At 33.8% G+C, this 18,429-nt stretch overlaps 1 protein-coding gene and 1 pseudogene across 1 annotated transcript in view; one reads left to right on the top strand and one right to left on the bottom strand.

The window, feature by feature from the left end:
* LOC140440216 (uncharacterized) overlaps positions 1–18,429 on the top strand; it is a 32,881-nt gene that overhangs the window by 4,509 nt on the left and 9,943 nt on the right. Inside the window, exons 2-4 of the mRNA XM_072530571.1 lie at positions 2,934–3,306; positions 4,089–4,554; positions 4,825–5,223. Of these exons, the coding sequence (XP_072386672.1) occupies positions 2,941–3,306; positions 4,089–4,554; positions 4,825–5,223 (1,231 nt within the window). The 5' untranslated portion in view covers positions 2,934–2,940. The remainder of the gene's footprint in view (positions 1–2,933; positions 3,307–4,088; positions 4,555–4,824; positions 5,224–18,429) is intronic.
* On the bottom strand, positions 12,758–15,427 carry LOC140438036 (uncharacterized; annotated as a pseudogene).

The raw sequence follows: 18,429 nt of genomic DNA on the forward strand, positions 1-18,429 counted from the left end.
AATATATAATTTCTGCTTTCCTGTTACACCTCCACACAATAAATGACATTTATTGCACAAATTGCACTTAATAACCTCCTTCGCCTGCGATTTACTGAATAGTTCCGAGCAAAATATACAGGCGGCATCGCATTCATCATCAAATCTCTTATTTTCTTGGTTTTTTCTAAACACCTTTCCGCTTACAGCTTTTCTAGGTGCTTGTGAAGTTGACTTGGGTGTTTTTTGTTTTGCTTTCATCAAAAGTTAATTTGGTGTGGAGGTGAAATCAGTTGATCCTTGCGAATGTTTTGAACTTCTTGCCTGATGAGGTACCTGAGGTAGTTCAGATATATCATATTGAGTTACAAAAGTATCCTCCAGCGATGATGGAATTTCATTCCTTTTAACGCCACCTTTCTGTTCTGAAGAGCTGTCTTTGGAAATCAGAATTGATGTACCAACTGCAGAGCTTGTAATATCAACTTTATGGTATGCAGCAACAACTTCCGGATTTGAAGCTGCAGTAAATAAAGTTTCATTTTTCGATAATCCCCCCGGACTATTTCAAAAAATGATAACATCTGAAGATTGTTCACTTGTTTCCCATTCCTCTGACTCGTCTGATTAAGATATATTACGAATTTTTCTTTTCCTTATAGGTAAAGTACTTGGAAGCGAAAAAGTATCTTCTTTGTAGAGATGGATTTCTTTGTTCATGGATGGGATCAACGATTTCATTAGCTACTATAGGTCGATCACTTCACAAAGGTTTAAATTTCCAATCTAGGAATATGTTCGGATTAAAAGGGCAGATGCCTGTTTTCTCGAATTCACTGAGTCCCTTGTCAAGCTAGCTATGTTATGCAGAGTTACGACTTTTCCAGTGTTTCTTTTAAGCTATAAAATAACTTTCCATTAAAATACTCCATTAGAGGTGAAAATACTGCTACATCCAATGACTGCATTTCGTAGGTGCAATGTGGAGGAAACGACAGCATTATAATGCCATTTTCTCTACAGTATTCTATAGCTTCGACAGACTTGTGGCTTGAATGACCATCAAGCAATAATAGGACCCTATTTTCAACTGAACACTGTGTATGTTATTAAAAATGCCTTAAGAACACGATGAAGGTGTCAGATTTCATGTATCCAGATTCCTTGTAAAGAGAAAGTGTTCCATATGGGGCACCTTGAAATAATAATTTATTTTTTCGTTTGCGAGGGAATATTATTGCTGGAGGGATGAATCGATCTCCAGCATTTACACAGAGAACAACGTTAACATTTTCCCCCTGTCTAAGGGATCTAAAAGAGAAAAAAAAATAGAGTCTGTCTCTGGCAGCTGAGGTCGCTTCAGGGGTTGTAAAAGAAATTTCTGGATATCTCTTTAGAAAGTCCCTAAACTAAGCCGTTTCAGCCGACTTTTTGTTTTTAGAAAACCTGTATTTAATACCATTCTTCTCCGCAAGGTCGTAGGCCATAACACAAATATTTTTCTTCGTCATGCCAAATAGCCATCTATAAAATATACTCCTTTAAGTAAGTTTTCAATTCTTTGGGCAATGTTATAGGGAATCCACCAAGGCTGTTCGAATAACCTGTTGCCTAAAAGAAAGTACCGATTATTTTTTGACATCTCTCTTATGATTAAAGTAGTCTACTTTTGGTTCACTTACCAATACATTTTGATTTTTGGCTCTTCTTTTTAAAGCACACAAGGGCAAATTATAAAGCCTGGCAGCTCTTTTAAAAGGCATGCCATTAAAAATAATATTTTTCAAGGCAAGTCTCATTGAATTTGAATCCCATTGCTTCCTTGTCGTTATGGGTTATATTAAAACTAGCTTATTATGCTTCACACATCTTCACAACTTCGTACATAGGTAGCGCTAGTATTCTTGCATATAATAAAGAAAGCTAAATGGCGATTTTATGAAAATGATGACAAATATATTAGGGGACTATTTTACCCCACTTTCCCCTATGCCTTTTTGGCAGCATTAAGCATTTTACTAGCAAAATAAACATCTCCAATACCATAATCTAAAATTACAATCGTTAATTTATATATCTGTTTCATAATATGCTGAAACTGGACTGGACCTGAAACAACTCCGTACGGTAGACGATTAAATGCTAATAATCCCTTTTGAATACTAATAACTGTATATTACCGAAAATCTGGATGAATCACAATGTGTTAATAAGTCTAACTCAGGCCAATTTGAGAAAATGCTTTAACATCTTGTAACTTAGCAAATAAATCATCAATCCATGGTAACGACTATTTATGCGCTCGATAAAAGGATTTACATTTATTTTGAAATCGTCACAAATTCTAACACCTCAATTACTTTAGGTAACTACCTTTTTCCACACCACTTCTGCCATCTAGGTATTTTCACCATCCACCAGTTATTGCTGCTTCTTCAATTTGTGCTGTTTCCATAGCTTTATTAAATGTCACACCTGATTTTAGTGCAAATAACGCATTTTTCACTTTTCCGTCATTGTATTTTGAATAAACAATATAAACATATCTGTTAATTTCGTTACCAAATTATTTCCAAATTCACAATTTCCAAATAGTTTTTCTAAATAACGCTACAATCTTATACACTTTCATTTTCTGATTTCTGAGCACTTTGATAAAATTTTGCACTTTTCACTTATACTAAGCATGTTTTGTTATAGCTATCTAGGCTTCTACATTTACATCATTTGAGTTTTTTAGGTACTGATAAGTCTGATAACCAAATATAAGCTTTTTATGAAAGGCTATATAATAAAATAGCTCTATTAATATCAACGTCTGTCATTTGTTTAGCTATATAATGCTGTTCTAGGTTCTAGCCTTTTAATTTTGGGATTAAATTCCAAATTTAATGTTAAATCTAATTCTTCAGGTTTTTACATATTTAACACTAAACCATTAATTTGATTTACAGACAAACTATGAATTTCCCATCATTCGGAGGGCATTTCGCAACAGCGCTGCCAACGATTCATCAATTTGCGGCGAAATTTTCGCAAGGCAATGCCACTACACCACTTTGTCCACCACCAGAAACTAACCAAAGATATACTGCCAATGGAATACCATCCTTCACCCAACATCACCATGCTAATCCACAGCAGATGCTGAGCACAGTAAATTCTAGTAAGTTCCAGACCAACTACATCAATCAGACAATATACACACAATCTTCCAGCAATGGACATGACAAACGACAAAATTTTGAACCTCAGGAATTGGCGCAAGAGTTGTGTGCGGTTATGCTACAGCAGGGTCAACAACATCAGGAAAAACAGAAGGAAAAGGTATTTTTCCGTTTTTAATTAAGGTGCTGAAGAAAAACAAGTTCAAATTGCCTACTAATAGGTATATTTAATTGCTCAACCGGCTTGCAGAATAAACATGATCTTTTGGGGTTACTAAATTAATTACTAAATTGTCTTTGCATCTAATGCTGGGATTTTATGATAGCATTGCTAACTTTTTTTCAATTTAAAATGCTGTAGAAAACAGCTATCATGGTTAATCATACAATTACATTTTCATCATAATCATGGGTTAACTATACACATACTTAAATACGAAATGAGCTAAGAAATGAAATAAACAATTGTAATTTTGATGTACGATGTCTGCCTAAAAGTATTCCGATAAGTATTTCGTATTGATCTTTGAGCTATTTTCTACCTAATGTCAAAATTTTAAGCAAATCCATCCATATAAAAAGAATTCTGAGCAGAAAACCGTCATATCCTGGAATATTTTAAGTAGGTAATCAATTTATACGTAGGTACATATTTTTTTAAGATTTCTATGCCATCTATTAATTGAATACTGAAGTAAAAAAAATATTTGCATAGTAGGTACCTAAGGTTAGGAATTATTTTAGAAAATATCTGTACCTATTTGACATCTGAAAGCTCTGTTTTAGGGATTTAACAGTCGTTTATGCGAATATTCTACTAAGTACTTTTCTTTCTATGAAATTTAACCCCCTGTTAAACGATATTCAATGTTAACTACATTAATTCTTGATCGATTTCGATTTCTAAAATCTGTAAAATGAGTAATAATGAACTATTTTTAGCCCAAATTGGAAACAAGATCATCGCCTCCGCAAAACCAGCAAAGAATTATTCAACAACCCCCGACGCAAATCAGCCAACCTGAACAAAACCAAAACAATCCTACTATGCCTTCTGCTTGGCAATCATTGACTACGCCTAGTGCTACCGTTGCCAACTATTTGTCCCATTTGCCGTCGTCCACTTTACCATTAAGCATCCATCATTTTTTGAAGTATTCTTCGGAAAATTTGAAGAAAGAAAATATCCAGCAGCTTAATATTCCTAATAATACAGATAACAATTTGATTCAGAATAATTCGTTAAATTTAAATCTAAATACAAGTTTTGGGTCTACCGTGAATAATTTGGCGACTAATAGTTTGAATACTTTAAACACTTTGAACACCGGTCAAATTCAGAATGTCGCACAGACGAAGAAAAAGAAGAAAAAAGTTGAGAAAGAAAGGAAGCCCAGACCTAAACCAGGTGAGTCTTATATAGGTTCAGTAAATATGTTATATTCAGTATTATCATATTATTAAGAATAAGATCGAAAATGCCTTTTTATGTAATCACAATGTGCTTTAATAGTTTAAGCTAAATTTAAGTTGATTTGTAAAAAAATGGCAAGTCCGTAAATAAACATTACATTACATTACATTACAGTACATTACATTACATTACATTACCTTACATTACATTACATTACATTATATTACAAGACCGTTATATAAATAAAATGCAAAATTGTTTTAGGTGAAATTCGTCTTACAACAGCCCTAGACGGCTCGACTCTCTACTGTTGCCCCGAGTGCCACATGGCTTACCCAGAAAAAGAATTACTAGAGCAGCATTTGGTAGGCCACACGCTGGAAAGACGTTTCGTGTGTGACATTTGCGGTGCCGGTCTAAAAAGGAAAGACCATTTAACCAGGCACAAGCAGTCTCACAATCCGGAACGACCCTACGTGTGTACGGTGTGCCTCAAGGCGTTTAAAAGGAAGGAACAGCTCACACTCCATTTTGTTATACATTCGGGAGAAAAGAGGCATCTATGTCCAGAGTGTGGAAAGGGATTTTACAGGAAGGATCATCTGAGAAAGCATACCAGGTCGCATATTGCTAGGAGAGTCAAAGCAGAACTGTCGCAACAAAGTAAGTACTAGTGTTAATTCTGATGAATTATCTATTGATTTGGACAGCAATTTTTGAAAATCCGACTAAGATTTTTCCGACATGTACGCGATTGAAAGTAATCTTACTTCCGCTGTTGCAAGATCATTAAAAATAAACTTTAAGACAAAAGTAAGTTTATTCTTCTGAAGCTATTTTCTTGTGGCATCTTAAAGTAATTACTATTTTAATGGGAATAAGCCACAATTGAAGTTTAAAATAAATTTATTGACGTTTCAATTTCCACTTTGGAAATCATTCTCAAAATACATTAATAAATTAAACAAATTTTGTTTTCTTTTTGTTTCTTTTTGTTCTTCTTAAAAAAGTTTAATTAAGTTTGAAATTAGCAGACATCAGTGGCGGCTGGTGTGGCAAAATTTTGGGTAGGCCAAGCCAGCAAATTACATATAGCTATGTGTAATCAGTGGCGGATCCGGAGGGAGGTGTCACGGGGTCATGGAGTTATGACCCCCGCTTAAAAATATTTCAAAACCCACTTATCCTATTGGTGTTAAGACCAAAAGTGACCTTGCTTCAAAGAAAAGTAATCACCCTCAAGATCCATGACCTCCCCAAAAAATTTCAGTAGCCGCCAGTGTGTGTATTTTTTTTTGTGCGAGTGGAAATCTTCTAAAGACCGTACCAGATGGATCGTACCTGGCCTAAATATTGTTAATGGTGCAGAATCTCTCATTAATTTTTGAAGTCCATTAAGTTGTCCCGACATAACACTAGCTCCATCGTAGGTTTGAGCAATTAATTTAGCTTTACAGTCAAATTTACCAATTACACTAAATAGTAAGTTACGTAACGCTGGAGCACTTCGGTCTTCCCCTAGATCAAAAAACCTAAGAAATATTCTTGAACAACGCCTTTTGTGTCCACTAATCTGCATACTATTGAACATTGTGCCCTTTCAGTAATATCGGTTGTTTTATCAAGAATGCATACAAAAAATGTGGAGTTATTTATGGCGTTCTCGATAAAAATATGAATTTCGTCTTTCACTAGAACGATTAGTTCGTTTTGTATCGTTTTTGAGATACCTCTTTACCTTTAGTTCTGGAGTTGATTTTAATATTAATTCCCAAATCGCTTTAAAATTTCCAGGATTTAGGTAATCATTGGATTCGTCGTGGCCACGGAAAGCCAGTTCCTGTTTCGCAAAAGTACAAGTTAAAGAAACTAATTTTTTAATGATTTCTCTGTTCATTTTAACTTCTGCGTTGTATATAATTTTTGCGATTTTTGATTTTTCATCTAGCAAATAGCGAACAGAAAACGCCCTCTTCTGTACATCCTTAAAGGACAGGAAATTACTTACATGTTCCTTCCAATTGGAATGTTTTTAAGGAGGCAGACATATTTTTTAAATCAAAGTATCCTTCACAATTCCATACACATTTCTTATTAGAAAATAACAAACACGGCCAACAATATAGTCTGTTTTTCGTAATACTTCCAGACAACCATTTATAGACATCATACCAAGAACAATTAAAAGTACACAACTTTTTCCCATCTTTTTGGTCAATACGCAATGTTGGAGTAGGCCTTTCATTCATAATAATTTTTTTTCTGTCAACTTCAGTTCTTCTAGATAATGGCGATTCCAATAGTGAAACAACAATGTCCAAACACTCACTATCAACATTACTATTACTGCAACCTGGTAAAGCGTCAGAAAAACTCATTTTTATGTATCAGTTATAAAACGATCTCACTATTCCAACATAATTTTTAAAAAAATCAACCATCGGCCAAACAACTAGTGCAACTAGTAATAACAGCACAGTTTGTGGTTAAACTGTGATAACAGATAATAGTGAAATTTTAACTAATGCTCGGCGACAGTGTTGCCATGTTTTTCGAATTTTACGAATTTTTTTAAAATTTATTTGGACAACCGTGCACTTGTTTCAATTGTGTTGTTTGTTTAAAAATATGTTACAATTATAGATTATGTTACATATTTTTTATCATAATTTAAAAGAAAATTTATATTACAATTCGATAATTACGTTACAAGTGACAACGATGGTCGATCGTCTGGTGCCTAAACAGCAAGCATAAACACGACAATATAAATCGTTGTCCGGCAAGCTGCTTAACTTCAAACGCTTTTTGTACGGGGATCTTAATTTGTGAGTTAGGTCGGCCAGTTCCGATCGGGCCTATTAATGATATTTAAAATGCCTGAATACGATTCGATGCTTTCTGTGGTAATATAATAATGAGTAATATATAATACTAATGTATTGAGTGATTTAGTATGTTTAAAAGTTATTTACATGCATTAAAATAATTTTTGAATATATGTTTTTCAATTTTAAAGCTCTTAAAATTATTGGGTAGGCCCGGCTTATCTTGCCTACCCTCAAAAGCCGCCACTGGCAGACATGCAATTGCGAATACATCCAATAGTTCTTTGGCAGTCCTCTGTAAATTCATGGCTCTTAAATTATTGTAATATTACTTGGATATTGCTAAAGCTCCTACTAAGCACGCAAGATGCAGCTTTTGTGTTATGTGTATTTAGTTACAGAAAAGTTTACGGAGAAGGGTGTACGGAAAACATTTTTTACGGATTTTCGTCAGCATGACTTTTTTGTGGTAACATTCTTACTTGTCCACATTTAGTTGACCATATAGTCATCTTTCTTTAAAGTCTCTGTAGGTTCCACTCAAAGGGTCAGTTCTGTCATAGGGCCTTATTACAATTCTCCAATTCTTATTACTGAGACCATCAATCGGTGCTTCTAAGAGAATCTAGTGAATCTGGTGTTGGATTTTTTACACTACCAGGAAGATAAGTCATAAGAATTTCGGCATGTGAAATGCTATTGTGCGGCTGCAGCCTCTAAATTATGCTTTTTAGTCATTTAACTGTGGTGTCTCTATCACCACAAGAAAGCAGCATCTAGCCTAAGCTGAACTGTAGGTTACTGAATTTAGGCTTTATATGTCCTTTTCAATCCATCTCCACTATTTTGTCCACAATAATTTCTTTTGTAGCCTCACACTAAAAGAGAAATCTCTGAATGGTTTTGAGGCAGTATTTCTACCTAATAAAAATTACCGCTTGTCTGTAGGACGACTTATTTTTGCCAGTAATTGTTTTGCCGATTCTAATGCCTCCTAGGCTGCGCTTCTGGGAGTTTTTCCAGAAAGGACCCTCTTCGATTATTTGCCTTTCCGTTCCACCTCTTCTGGTTTTAACAGCTTCTGGATGGGCTTCAGGACCTGCTGACGAACCTCATTTCGGTTAAGACGCTGTTTTATCAAGAACCTAGATATTTTCCTCACTGTGCCTTTTAAGCTTCTTCGGCTCTTGTTGCTTCGTTAGTCTTTTTGTGACAAAAGGAATAATTTTTCAGTAGTTCCTCTTTGTATCAGGTACTGGAACAAGATCCACGTTAAAGTACTAAAAATTACGTAACTTCTTCGGCGAATTAGTCATTGAGGGCTCGCTGTAGTTAGAAACCTCCAAATATATTTTCAGACATTTTAGAAAATTGTATAAAAATCTTTTTTAGTAATTTCATTTCAAGTTGACAAGCTTGGCTCAATACGGTCCTGTTTATTGAAAGAAACTGATAAAATTCATCTTTAGTCTCCTGATACCTTCTATAGCTGTTTGTGAGCCTTAATTAGTATTAAAAGTTGTAGTAATTCTCTTTCTTTTTATTAATTATTGTTTTGAAATTATATTGTCAAAAATACCTACATAAGATACTATAATAGGGTCATGTGGTGGAAATATGAGACGCTGAAAAAAGTGGTGCAAAAATGAGACAATTAATATTTTTAAAGAAAAAAAAAAGACGAATTTTGATACTAATATCAACGATAGCCAAAACTTTAAAGTGCCTTATTACCCAATTAAAATATAGGTAAACGTAATATTTCTTAAATGTTTTCAAAAAGCGCAATATTAGTTTATGCATTTTTAAATGAAAAAAATTTAAATTTCGTTTCCTAACTTTCATCGTTTGTGGCGCTGTGCGTTATTTGATTCGGTTTAAATCGGTAAACCCGTCGATATAACGAGAATACTTCCATAGTCGAGCTTTTTTCCTCTAGCGCGAATTGCGCGGCAGTTGTCTTGAAGCATAATGACAAGTAATTATGTCGAATTATGTAAGTTATGTCGAATTGTTTAGCATGTGCAAAAGTGAGACATTCATTAGGGTAAATATGAGACCAAGAAGTATATATTTTTTAGCAATATAGCGAAGAAAATATATGAAAAAGCTAAAATCATAAAATGTAACGATGAAGACCTTCAGGCAGCATTAAATCTTGTCAAAGAAGGTAAGATTAGTTTTAGAATGGCATCAAAATGCTTTAAAATAGATAAATCCACGTTAGGTAGACGGTTCCATGGAAAGCACAATAAAATACAAGATCGAAAAAGCGATCTTAGACCCGAAATGGAGCATGACCTGGCGGAAAAAATTAAAATTTTGGCCAAATGGGGTTATGCCATGACAAAACAAGATAACTTAGAAACAGTCAAATTATTTGTAGATGAGAACAACATCACAACTCAATTTAAAAACAACAAACCTGGACACGACTGATTTCTTAAAAAAGGTTAAGTTAAGCCATAAGAACATGGAGCAATTATAATTAAATAGACGAACGGCAACCAGCGATCTATTTTTGGTTTATGGATTTTACGACCGCGTACAGGAAAGAATCAATAAATTAAACCTAAGTAACTCATCTGATCTTATTAGGAACATAGCTGGAACCAGTTTTCCTTCCGATCCTTCTCGTATTAAGGGTGTGGCTGGATCTTATAGACGTAGTAATGAAGCTTCCTAATTCGACTTCTCATGGTGGGACAGAATGAAGAAGTCACTAACATTTAGAGTATATCTTTCTTCTTACAATGTTCAATGAACCTTAAATTTCTTGTTAAAATACATTTCCGTTGAAATAATGTTTCGTTTACTATAGCTACCTTTTAATTTCCTTCTTTTATAAAAAAAAGTATTTTCTAATATAGCTTGTGTATCATTTTTGTACCATGCCGTTTTACTTTCTCCCAAACCCACTCGTTAAACTAAAACTAAACTCGTTATATATTATATATATATATATATATATATATATATATATATATATATATATATATATATATATATATATATATATATATATATATATATATCTTTATATATATATATATATATATATATATATATATATATATATATATATATATATAACGAGTTTATTACAGCTGCCGCCGTTTCTCGCAACCTAGCTTCCAACGTTTGCGATCGTTCCAGTCATCTACTTGTAGACCCCTATCTTCCATTGCACCTTTTACTTCTTGTCTCCACGATCTTCTTGGTCTTCCCTTTTTCTTGCGGTTGGTGGGGATCCACTGTAACATTCTCTTTGGCCATCGTTGACCATTCATCCTTTCTACATGGCCATACCATTTCAGCCTTTTGCATTCTATAGTTTCCAGGACGTCAATGTCTATGCCCATACGCTCTCTGATTTCAGTATTCCTTACTCTATCTCTTCTAGTGAGTTGGCAACATCTTCTCCAATAATTCATTTCCATTGCTTTTATTTTGGATGCGTCATTTTTATTTATTACCCAAAGCTCTGAACCATATGTAGCAATGCTTTCTATGATACTTTTGTATATCCTAATTTTTGTGTTTCGGGTGATGTGGTTATTCCAAAGTATACTATTCAGTTGACGTACTGCTAAATTTCCTTGACCAATTCTAGTAGCTATTTCTTTTGTATTCCGACCATTGCTTGTAATGTTTACACCGAGATATTTATCGCTATCAGTATTTTGAATTTGTTTGCTTCCTAGTTCTAAGTGCTTTCCTTCACCTCCCACTACTACGTACTCTGTTTTTGATGGATTAATTGATAAGCCCCACTTAGTATATTCTTCATCTATTTTTCGTAACATGTAGTGGATATCATCTTGATCTTCTGCAAGTATTACTTGGTCATCAGCAAAATGCAAGCTGTATAGTGTATGGTCTCCAATTTTAACACCCATAGGTTCACATTTCTTTTCCAAATATCCAAAACCCCCTCCAAATAAATCTTAAAGAGTGTAGGTGCAATGCAGCAGCCTTGGCGAAGTCCTTTGGTCACTTTTATCTTTTTTGTCACTTTTTGTCCAATCTTTATTATACTCGTCATATCATCGTACAACTCCCTTACAGCATTAATGTAAATCGGTGGAATATTCTTGTCTTCTAGCACCTGCCATAGCTTGGCTAATGGGACACTGTCATACGCTTTTTGAAGATCAATAAATACCATGTGTGTCTCCATATATGTTCCAAACGCTTTTCTATTGTTTGTTTTATGCAGAATACATTGTCTATACAAGAACGACCAGTACGAAAGCCACTCTGATCTTCAGTGTCTTCCCAACAATCTTCAATTCGGTTTTTAATTATCTTCCCCTAGACTCTACAGATTGAGTTAGTTACACTAAGCCCTCGGTAGTTCTTACAATCTTTTCTGTCGCCTTTATTTTTGTATAGATTGCTGATATATGCATTTTTCCATTCTGGGGGTAGCTCTTTTCCTCTCAAGAATAAATTAAAAGTATAAGCCAATAGCTGAAATAGTTTGTCAGGGCCATATTTAATCAGTTCAATGGGTACTCCCCCCGGTCCTGGAGCCTTTCCATTTTTCATAGCGTTGGCGTGTTTTTTAATTTCTTCTGGTGTTATTTCAGTTTCTTCGCGGTAGGAAATATCATATTTTTGGTAGCCAATATCTTGGAATTCTGTTCGATCTTCTGTCAGCCAAACCCAATATTACTGACTTAAACACAGCTTTTAAATATGTCTAGAATTTGCCCAGAGGCTGTCTCATAATTGAACCTTATGAAATATAAAAAATGAAACATATAAATGTCATATTTAAAAAAAAAAAGTTAATACTTTATTATTATTTATGTTAATACTTTATTACAAGTCTCTCTGATGACGGGTAGACTCAGAAACACGTGTAAGAGAATGGCAAGAGACTCGAATTAAATTCAAACGCATCCATCTACATATATTTATTTTGTTTTCGTTCTTACTATAAAATGATGGTGATTTATATGGGTAAATTCTTGATGCATAGTGGAATATAAATGGCGGGTGTTGGAGAAAAGTGGTATAAGTCTAAATTTTAAGTTTCGAGAAAAACGCAATTACTGTTTTTTTAAATTTAATATTGTTGTTACGGATACAAATAAGATATTTTCGTTAAACAATTTTTGGAAATGGCTTTGAATTTGTTGGATTAAAATAGATCTACTAGTAAAAAGGACCTAGTTGTACAATTTAAAAAAAAAATATGACTTATATCACTTTTCACAATTATTTATTAATGAACAAAAGCCCTTCCGGAAGATATAGTAACAAATCTAATTATTAATTATAAATAAAAAAATGTGAAAGTGAAAAGTTTTATGTTTACTTAAGGGGGTACATTTATAGTCAAATACAACGTAAAAGTTTATTTAATTTTTTAAAATTTCAATTTCTGTGTGTACACTCTCCTCGTCACTACTATTTTCATCCTCGGGTAACGTATTTGGTATATTCTCCTTCGTAGTTAAATTTCTATAAAAATCATGAAATGTTTCTGAAATATAAGGCAATAGCTCTACCAAGTTCTTTTTTTTATCGATGTTTATTGGATTGGGACCTTTATATGACACAGGAATTTTTATGTTTTTAGGCCACGTATTACCTTTTCTTAAAAAACATACGCTTTTAAATGGTTAGTCTACATTTAAGCTACTTTTGTATTCAAGGACACCAGGATTCTATGAAAATCTCAACCATTTCATTTGTTTCCACATGACTTTTTCTCCTAAGTTGTTAATTTTTCTTTGTTGAAGGACATTCTTATACAAAGAAGAAAACTCAAGAAAATCCGATCTGCACATTTCAGTAACTAAAAAAGTTCGCTTATTTCCACATAGTCTTACCAAATTCATCCAGTCTCTTGGGTGTTCTATCGAACATGGATATCTTTTCTTTTTTTTCTCTATAATTACGTGATCTGAATCACACTCCATGTGGGTGTGACCAGGAACAAGAAATTTGTGGTTAATGTATGATAGATTGGGATTCTCTTTTAAAACCATCATGAACATTGCAGGTAGAAAAGAATTCTTGTTTTGTCCTGCGCACGTATCAGAATATAAGATGATCTCTTTTATTTCAGGTGAAATATGTGAAATCTGCTTGTATAAGCATGACGCAATCTGATTTGCACCCCGTCCAGCTACGCCCTCATGCCACATAAAACACATTGCTTGATTATCATTAAATCTATGTAATGTTAAATTAAAGGTCCACAACTGCCTTTTATAGAATGCTATTGAAGTCTGAAGATCAGGTGTGGGGAGACACTGTTGCAAATCAAACGTATAAATGATTTTTGATTCATTTTCTAACGCAGCATTTTTATCTATACGCTTAGCATCATAAGCGTTTGATGGTTCTTGTTGGTAATTATCAAGAAGATTTTGAATTTCTTGCATTTTTTGTGCATCTTTAGTTGTTTTCAGGAGAATATGATATTTATCGCATGTAGCGCAGGTATCCTTTTTAGGCTGTTTGATTTTTATTTCCATGGAATGGAATACTTCTTGATATTTGAATTTCGATACTGGGGTTTTCTCGTGAGGTAGCCATTTTTTTTATTCTTCATACATTCTTGTTAAGGTATAGTAATGAGGAAGATATATCTTTGATGAGTCACGACGACAATAGTGACTCTCATACGTTGGGATTGATCCAATGTGAACTCTTACTAATTGAATATCTTGTTCGGGAGTTTTGTTAGATGGTGAGGCAAGACCTCGCAAATCATCATGTGGCATTGCAGAAGCTGAAGAAATCTTGTTTTTTGTCACATCGGTTAGAAACCGTTTTGTTTCGTTGAAAGTTTTTAGGAAACAACTTTGACAAACATTAACTAGTAGTTGACCATTTAGTGGTAAAAAATATTTGTTTGACAGAAGTATATTTTTATGTTTTTTTCTTTTCTAATTTACGTTCTGTGGTTTTCTCTCCGTCTGTTGTTATAAGCCTAGCTATAAAAGACACGCGTTTGTTAAAGCTCGCTAAAGACCAATATTCTTTGAAAATTTCCTGTCGTTTTTCTTCAGTTATCCTGTCTTTGCATTTTAAGCGGCAACCTAATAGCTCCTGACATGTCCGTGCTTTTAAAACCTTCCTTCCTTCATGGTATACGATAACCCAAGGTTTCTGTTCTGCTTTCTTTCCTCACGAATTAGCCTAGTTTCATTTTTTAGCGATTTTCGTCCAGGTTTATTTTTTAAGATTTCTCTTCCTGACTCATGTGCAATAAGTGCTGTTGTATCTTTTTGCAGTTTTTTCTTTGGGATGTCATTATCGGAGTCGGTATCACTTTCTTGTATATAATCTGGGTCCGCGTCACTATCATCAAACGCCTCCTCATTACCTGGATATTCCAGATAACCTTTGTCGTCGTCATCAATCCCACATACTTGATCAATAACTTCTTCCAAAGTCTTTCGAACATTCGGTACACAGAAGGACAGTGAAGGTGCAGGACTTGATCTATTACATTCATCTGCTAAGACAGGTTCTTCAAGGAAAACACCCGCATTGCCCATCATGGAATTTTCATCTAAAAACCCAGATTAATATCAAATTTTTGAAAAACTAATAAATTTTGTCAATTTTTTTTCCAGAAAAATGAAATTGTCACGCCAAAATTGGTTTTTACTTTTTATGGAAATTCGGTCCCCTCTAGAGAAAACCGAAAATATATTATTTTATGTATAAAATGATAAGAAATCTGAAATTGGAATTGAGTATGTAAGTTAAGCATCAACTTTTACATACATTAATTTTTAAAATTTCTAGAGATACAAATTAAAGTAACGCCACTGGTCAAAGTTAACCAAAAACAATAGGCATATTCACCAAGTTATAGTTGAGTTGCATCTAGAAAACTTTTACGCAAAAATAAATGTTGTTAATCTAGTATGTCGTATAAAAAATAATGATATTACTGTTTTAATTATTATTGTACAGATAAATAAACAATTATTACCTTGGAGGTCTCCAGTATTTACATTATCTTCTTCCAACAGTTTGAAAATCAATTTGCTTCTTTGAGATGCCATAACCTCTAATTTTTATTTCTCACGGCTATTACTAAATAATCTCGAACAGGAATTGATGTTATATTACAACTAGGTGAGGTATACTATCACTACACTACTTATTACATTTCTCTCGAATACTTAAAGCTCATTTCGTGGGCGTTCTGGGAAAATCCACTAACTCCATTTTTTTCAATTTTGACATTTTATTACGATTAAATCCAGAAACATAAATATTTTAACAGGAAAAACCCTATATCTTCAAATTCGTCATTCATCATTTTTAAATCTGAACTATGATTTAGTTCAACTCCTTTAGCGGAATTTTTTATACAGCAGAAATAAATTAAGTGCACTTAGTTGATTCTTATTCACAAACAATTACAAAGCTTGACAGGAAAAATCAACTAACTGCACATAGTGTAATTTTAGTTGCCTATACAAGCCGCAATAGTAGAACCTGGAACAAGGAGAATCAACTAACTCCAAATAGTGCGGTTATGTTTGCTAAACACTTCATTAAATTTAATTGTGTTTGGACGTCGATGAAACTTGGTTAGTTTATAAAATTCTTTAGAATGTATAGCAGAGGAAAGTTATTGTGTAAAATGGTGGAGGATGCTGAGAAGGCACAAAATCCAGATCGAGGTTAATGCTGTTCAGGAAGAACCACAACCTGTGTCAATATGTAGAACTACAACTCCACTGTCCGGTATGAAACTTATATAGATTTCAAGTACAATTCGTTAATTTTAGTGTTTGTTGTAGATCCATTTAGTGATGATTCCGTCAACGATCCAACGTATAATAGTGATTTATCTCTGTCTAAGTATAATAGTGATTTATCTCTGTCTAAGCCGAACAGCCCTGAAAACAGGAGTCCAATCAAAAAATTAAATAGGTGAAAAGCAACCAATCTTAAAACTTAGAAATGTAATGTTGCCAGGAAAAGACGAAGTCAGGGTTTAGATTATCAAATTAAGAAAAAAAACGACCAGCTAAGACACTCCAACCAGTTGATTGTCAAAATTGCTGCTTTAAATGTCACGAGGACTTCACAGAAGAAAACAGGAAAGTGATGTGTTTAGCATACTGGAATCTTGATTTTGTCAGACAGAAAGATTTTATTTTAAGTAATGTTACCGTAAAAAGTCCAGAAAAAAGACGACGCAAAACTGATGACTCAGTTATTCGTCAAAATTCTAAACAATACCATTTTCAGAAGAATAAAACCAAACGTCGTATATGCCAGCTTTTCTTCTTAAAAACACTTAACATTGGTAACTGTGTTGTTCCAAATGCTTTTAAACATAGAGGTTTATCTGGAAATTTTGTTGGTAATGACAAAAGGGGGATGTCATCTCCTGCCAATAAAACTAAGCCTGAAGTTATCGCCTAGATAAAATGCCACATAGAAAGTTTTCCCACAAAAGAATCGCATTACTCCCGACGATACACTAAAAGGCAGTATTTGGATAGCAATTTGTCTATATTAAAAATGTATCAGTTGTATACAGAAAAATGCGAAAAGGGGGAATTGGAGGAGAAAGGAAAACCACCAGTGTCACTGGTAACGTACAAACGAATATTTGGCCGAAATTATAATTATTCATTTTTTAAGCCGAAAAAGGATCAGTGCTTAATATGTGAAACGCATAAGCCATTTACAGCGGAAAACCTAGATAATGATAGACACTGTAGTGTCATTTACAAAGGAGAGATGACTACAAGATAATACTTTTGTGTATGTAACATTTGATCTACAATCTGTGTTACAGATACGAAGTTCAGATGTTAGCCCAAATTATGTGTATACAACCTTACCATATACCAATCATCCGAAGAAGCAAGTTGTTATTGTTGGACTGAAATAAAAGGCAAACGAGGGAGTTCAGAGATAGGAACGTGCCTCTTTAAATACATCAACCAGTTGCCTCCACATGTAACTGAAATAGCATTTTGGTCTGATACATGTGGAGAACAAAACAGAAATCAACATGTGGTAGCCCTTTTGTTACACGCAGTGAATAATTCACGTATTAACGTTATAGAACATAAATTTATGGAAAGCGTGCACAGTTATATGGAAGCTGATTCGATGCATAGTGCGATAGAAAAAGCGAAAAACCATGTATCTGTGTATTCAATGAACGATTGGTTAAATATCTTCCAGATAGCCCGATCTACGCGAAAATCAAAAAATTCCAAACCGTATAAAATTACAGAACTAAAGTACACAGATTTTTATGATTTGAAGCACCTTTCAAAAAATCTTATTAAAAATAGATCTAAAGACGAAACTGGGAAGGTTGTTAATTGGTTACTAATTAAAAGCTTAAAATATTCCAAGCATGAACCAGGCACAGGCATAATTCAATACAAGTATAGACATACCGACTCCTACCGCTCAATTCCTATTTACGGAAAGGGGAGGCCACCAAATCAACCAAAAGATTTACCCAAGCTTTACACAAAAAAGCTACCTATTAGTATTCAAAAAAAGCAGGATTTAATGAAATTGTGCAAAAACAACATTATACCAGATGAATTTCAGGGTTGGTACAGGTCTCTTCTCATGTCAAAACTGGTAACAGATGTCATAATTGAACCCGATGTTGGGGATAGTGGTACCGAAGATGACATGAGTGTTCAAAACCCTTAGTGTCTGCACTTATCTCTATGTATATCTGTTTTTTTGAGAATATAAATATTCAAGACCTTTTTGTCTTTTATTATAAAAGGTTTTACCCCATAAATATTAATTTATACATTTAAATGTTTTAACCGTTATATTAAATAGGTGCAATCAGTGACAAGGAAAATCAACTAACTCCATCTTTTTCACAGTTTTCATCAATAAAATAATGTTTTTCAAAATATTTTTACATGAATGTGCACACCACGTGTGGATAACATACTTCCAAATAATATCCAGGTACCAGAACTTGACCAACCAGTGTTCCTGATTTTTAAGAGGTATAGAAATCTTTAAATGCGTTTTACTCAAAACTTTAGTGGATTTT

This window comes from Diabrotica undecimpunctata, chromosome 4 (genome assembly GCF_040954645.1).
Source record: "Diabrotica undecimpunctata isolate CICGRU chromosome 4, icDiaUnde3, whole genome shotgun sequence".
Taxonomy (NCBI): Eukaryota; Metazoa; Arthropoda; class Insecta; order Coleoptera; family Chrysomelidae; genus Diabrotica; species Diabrotica undecimpunctata.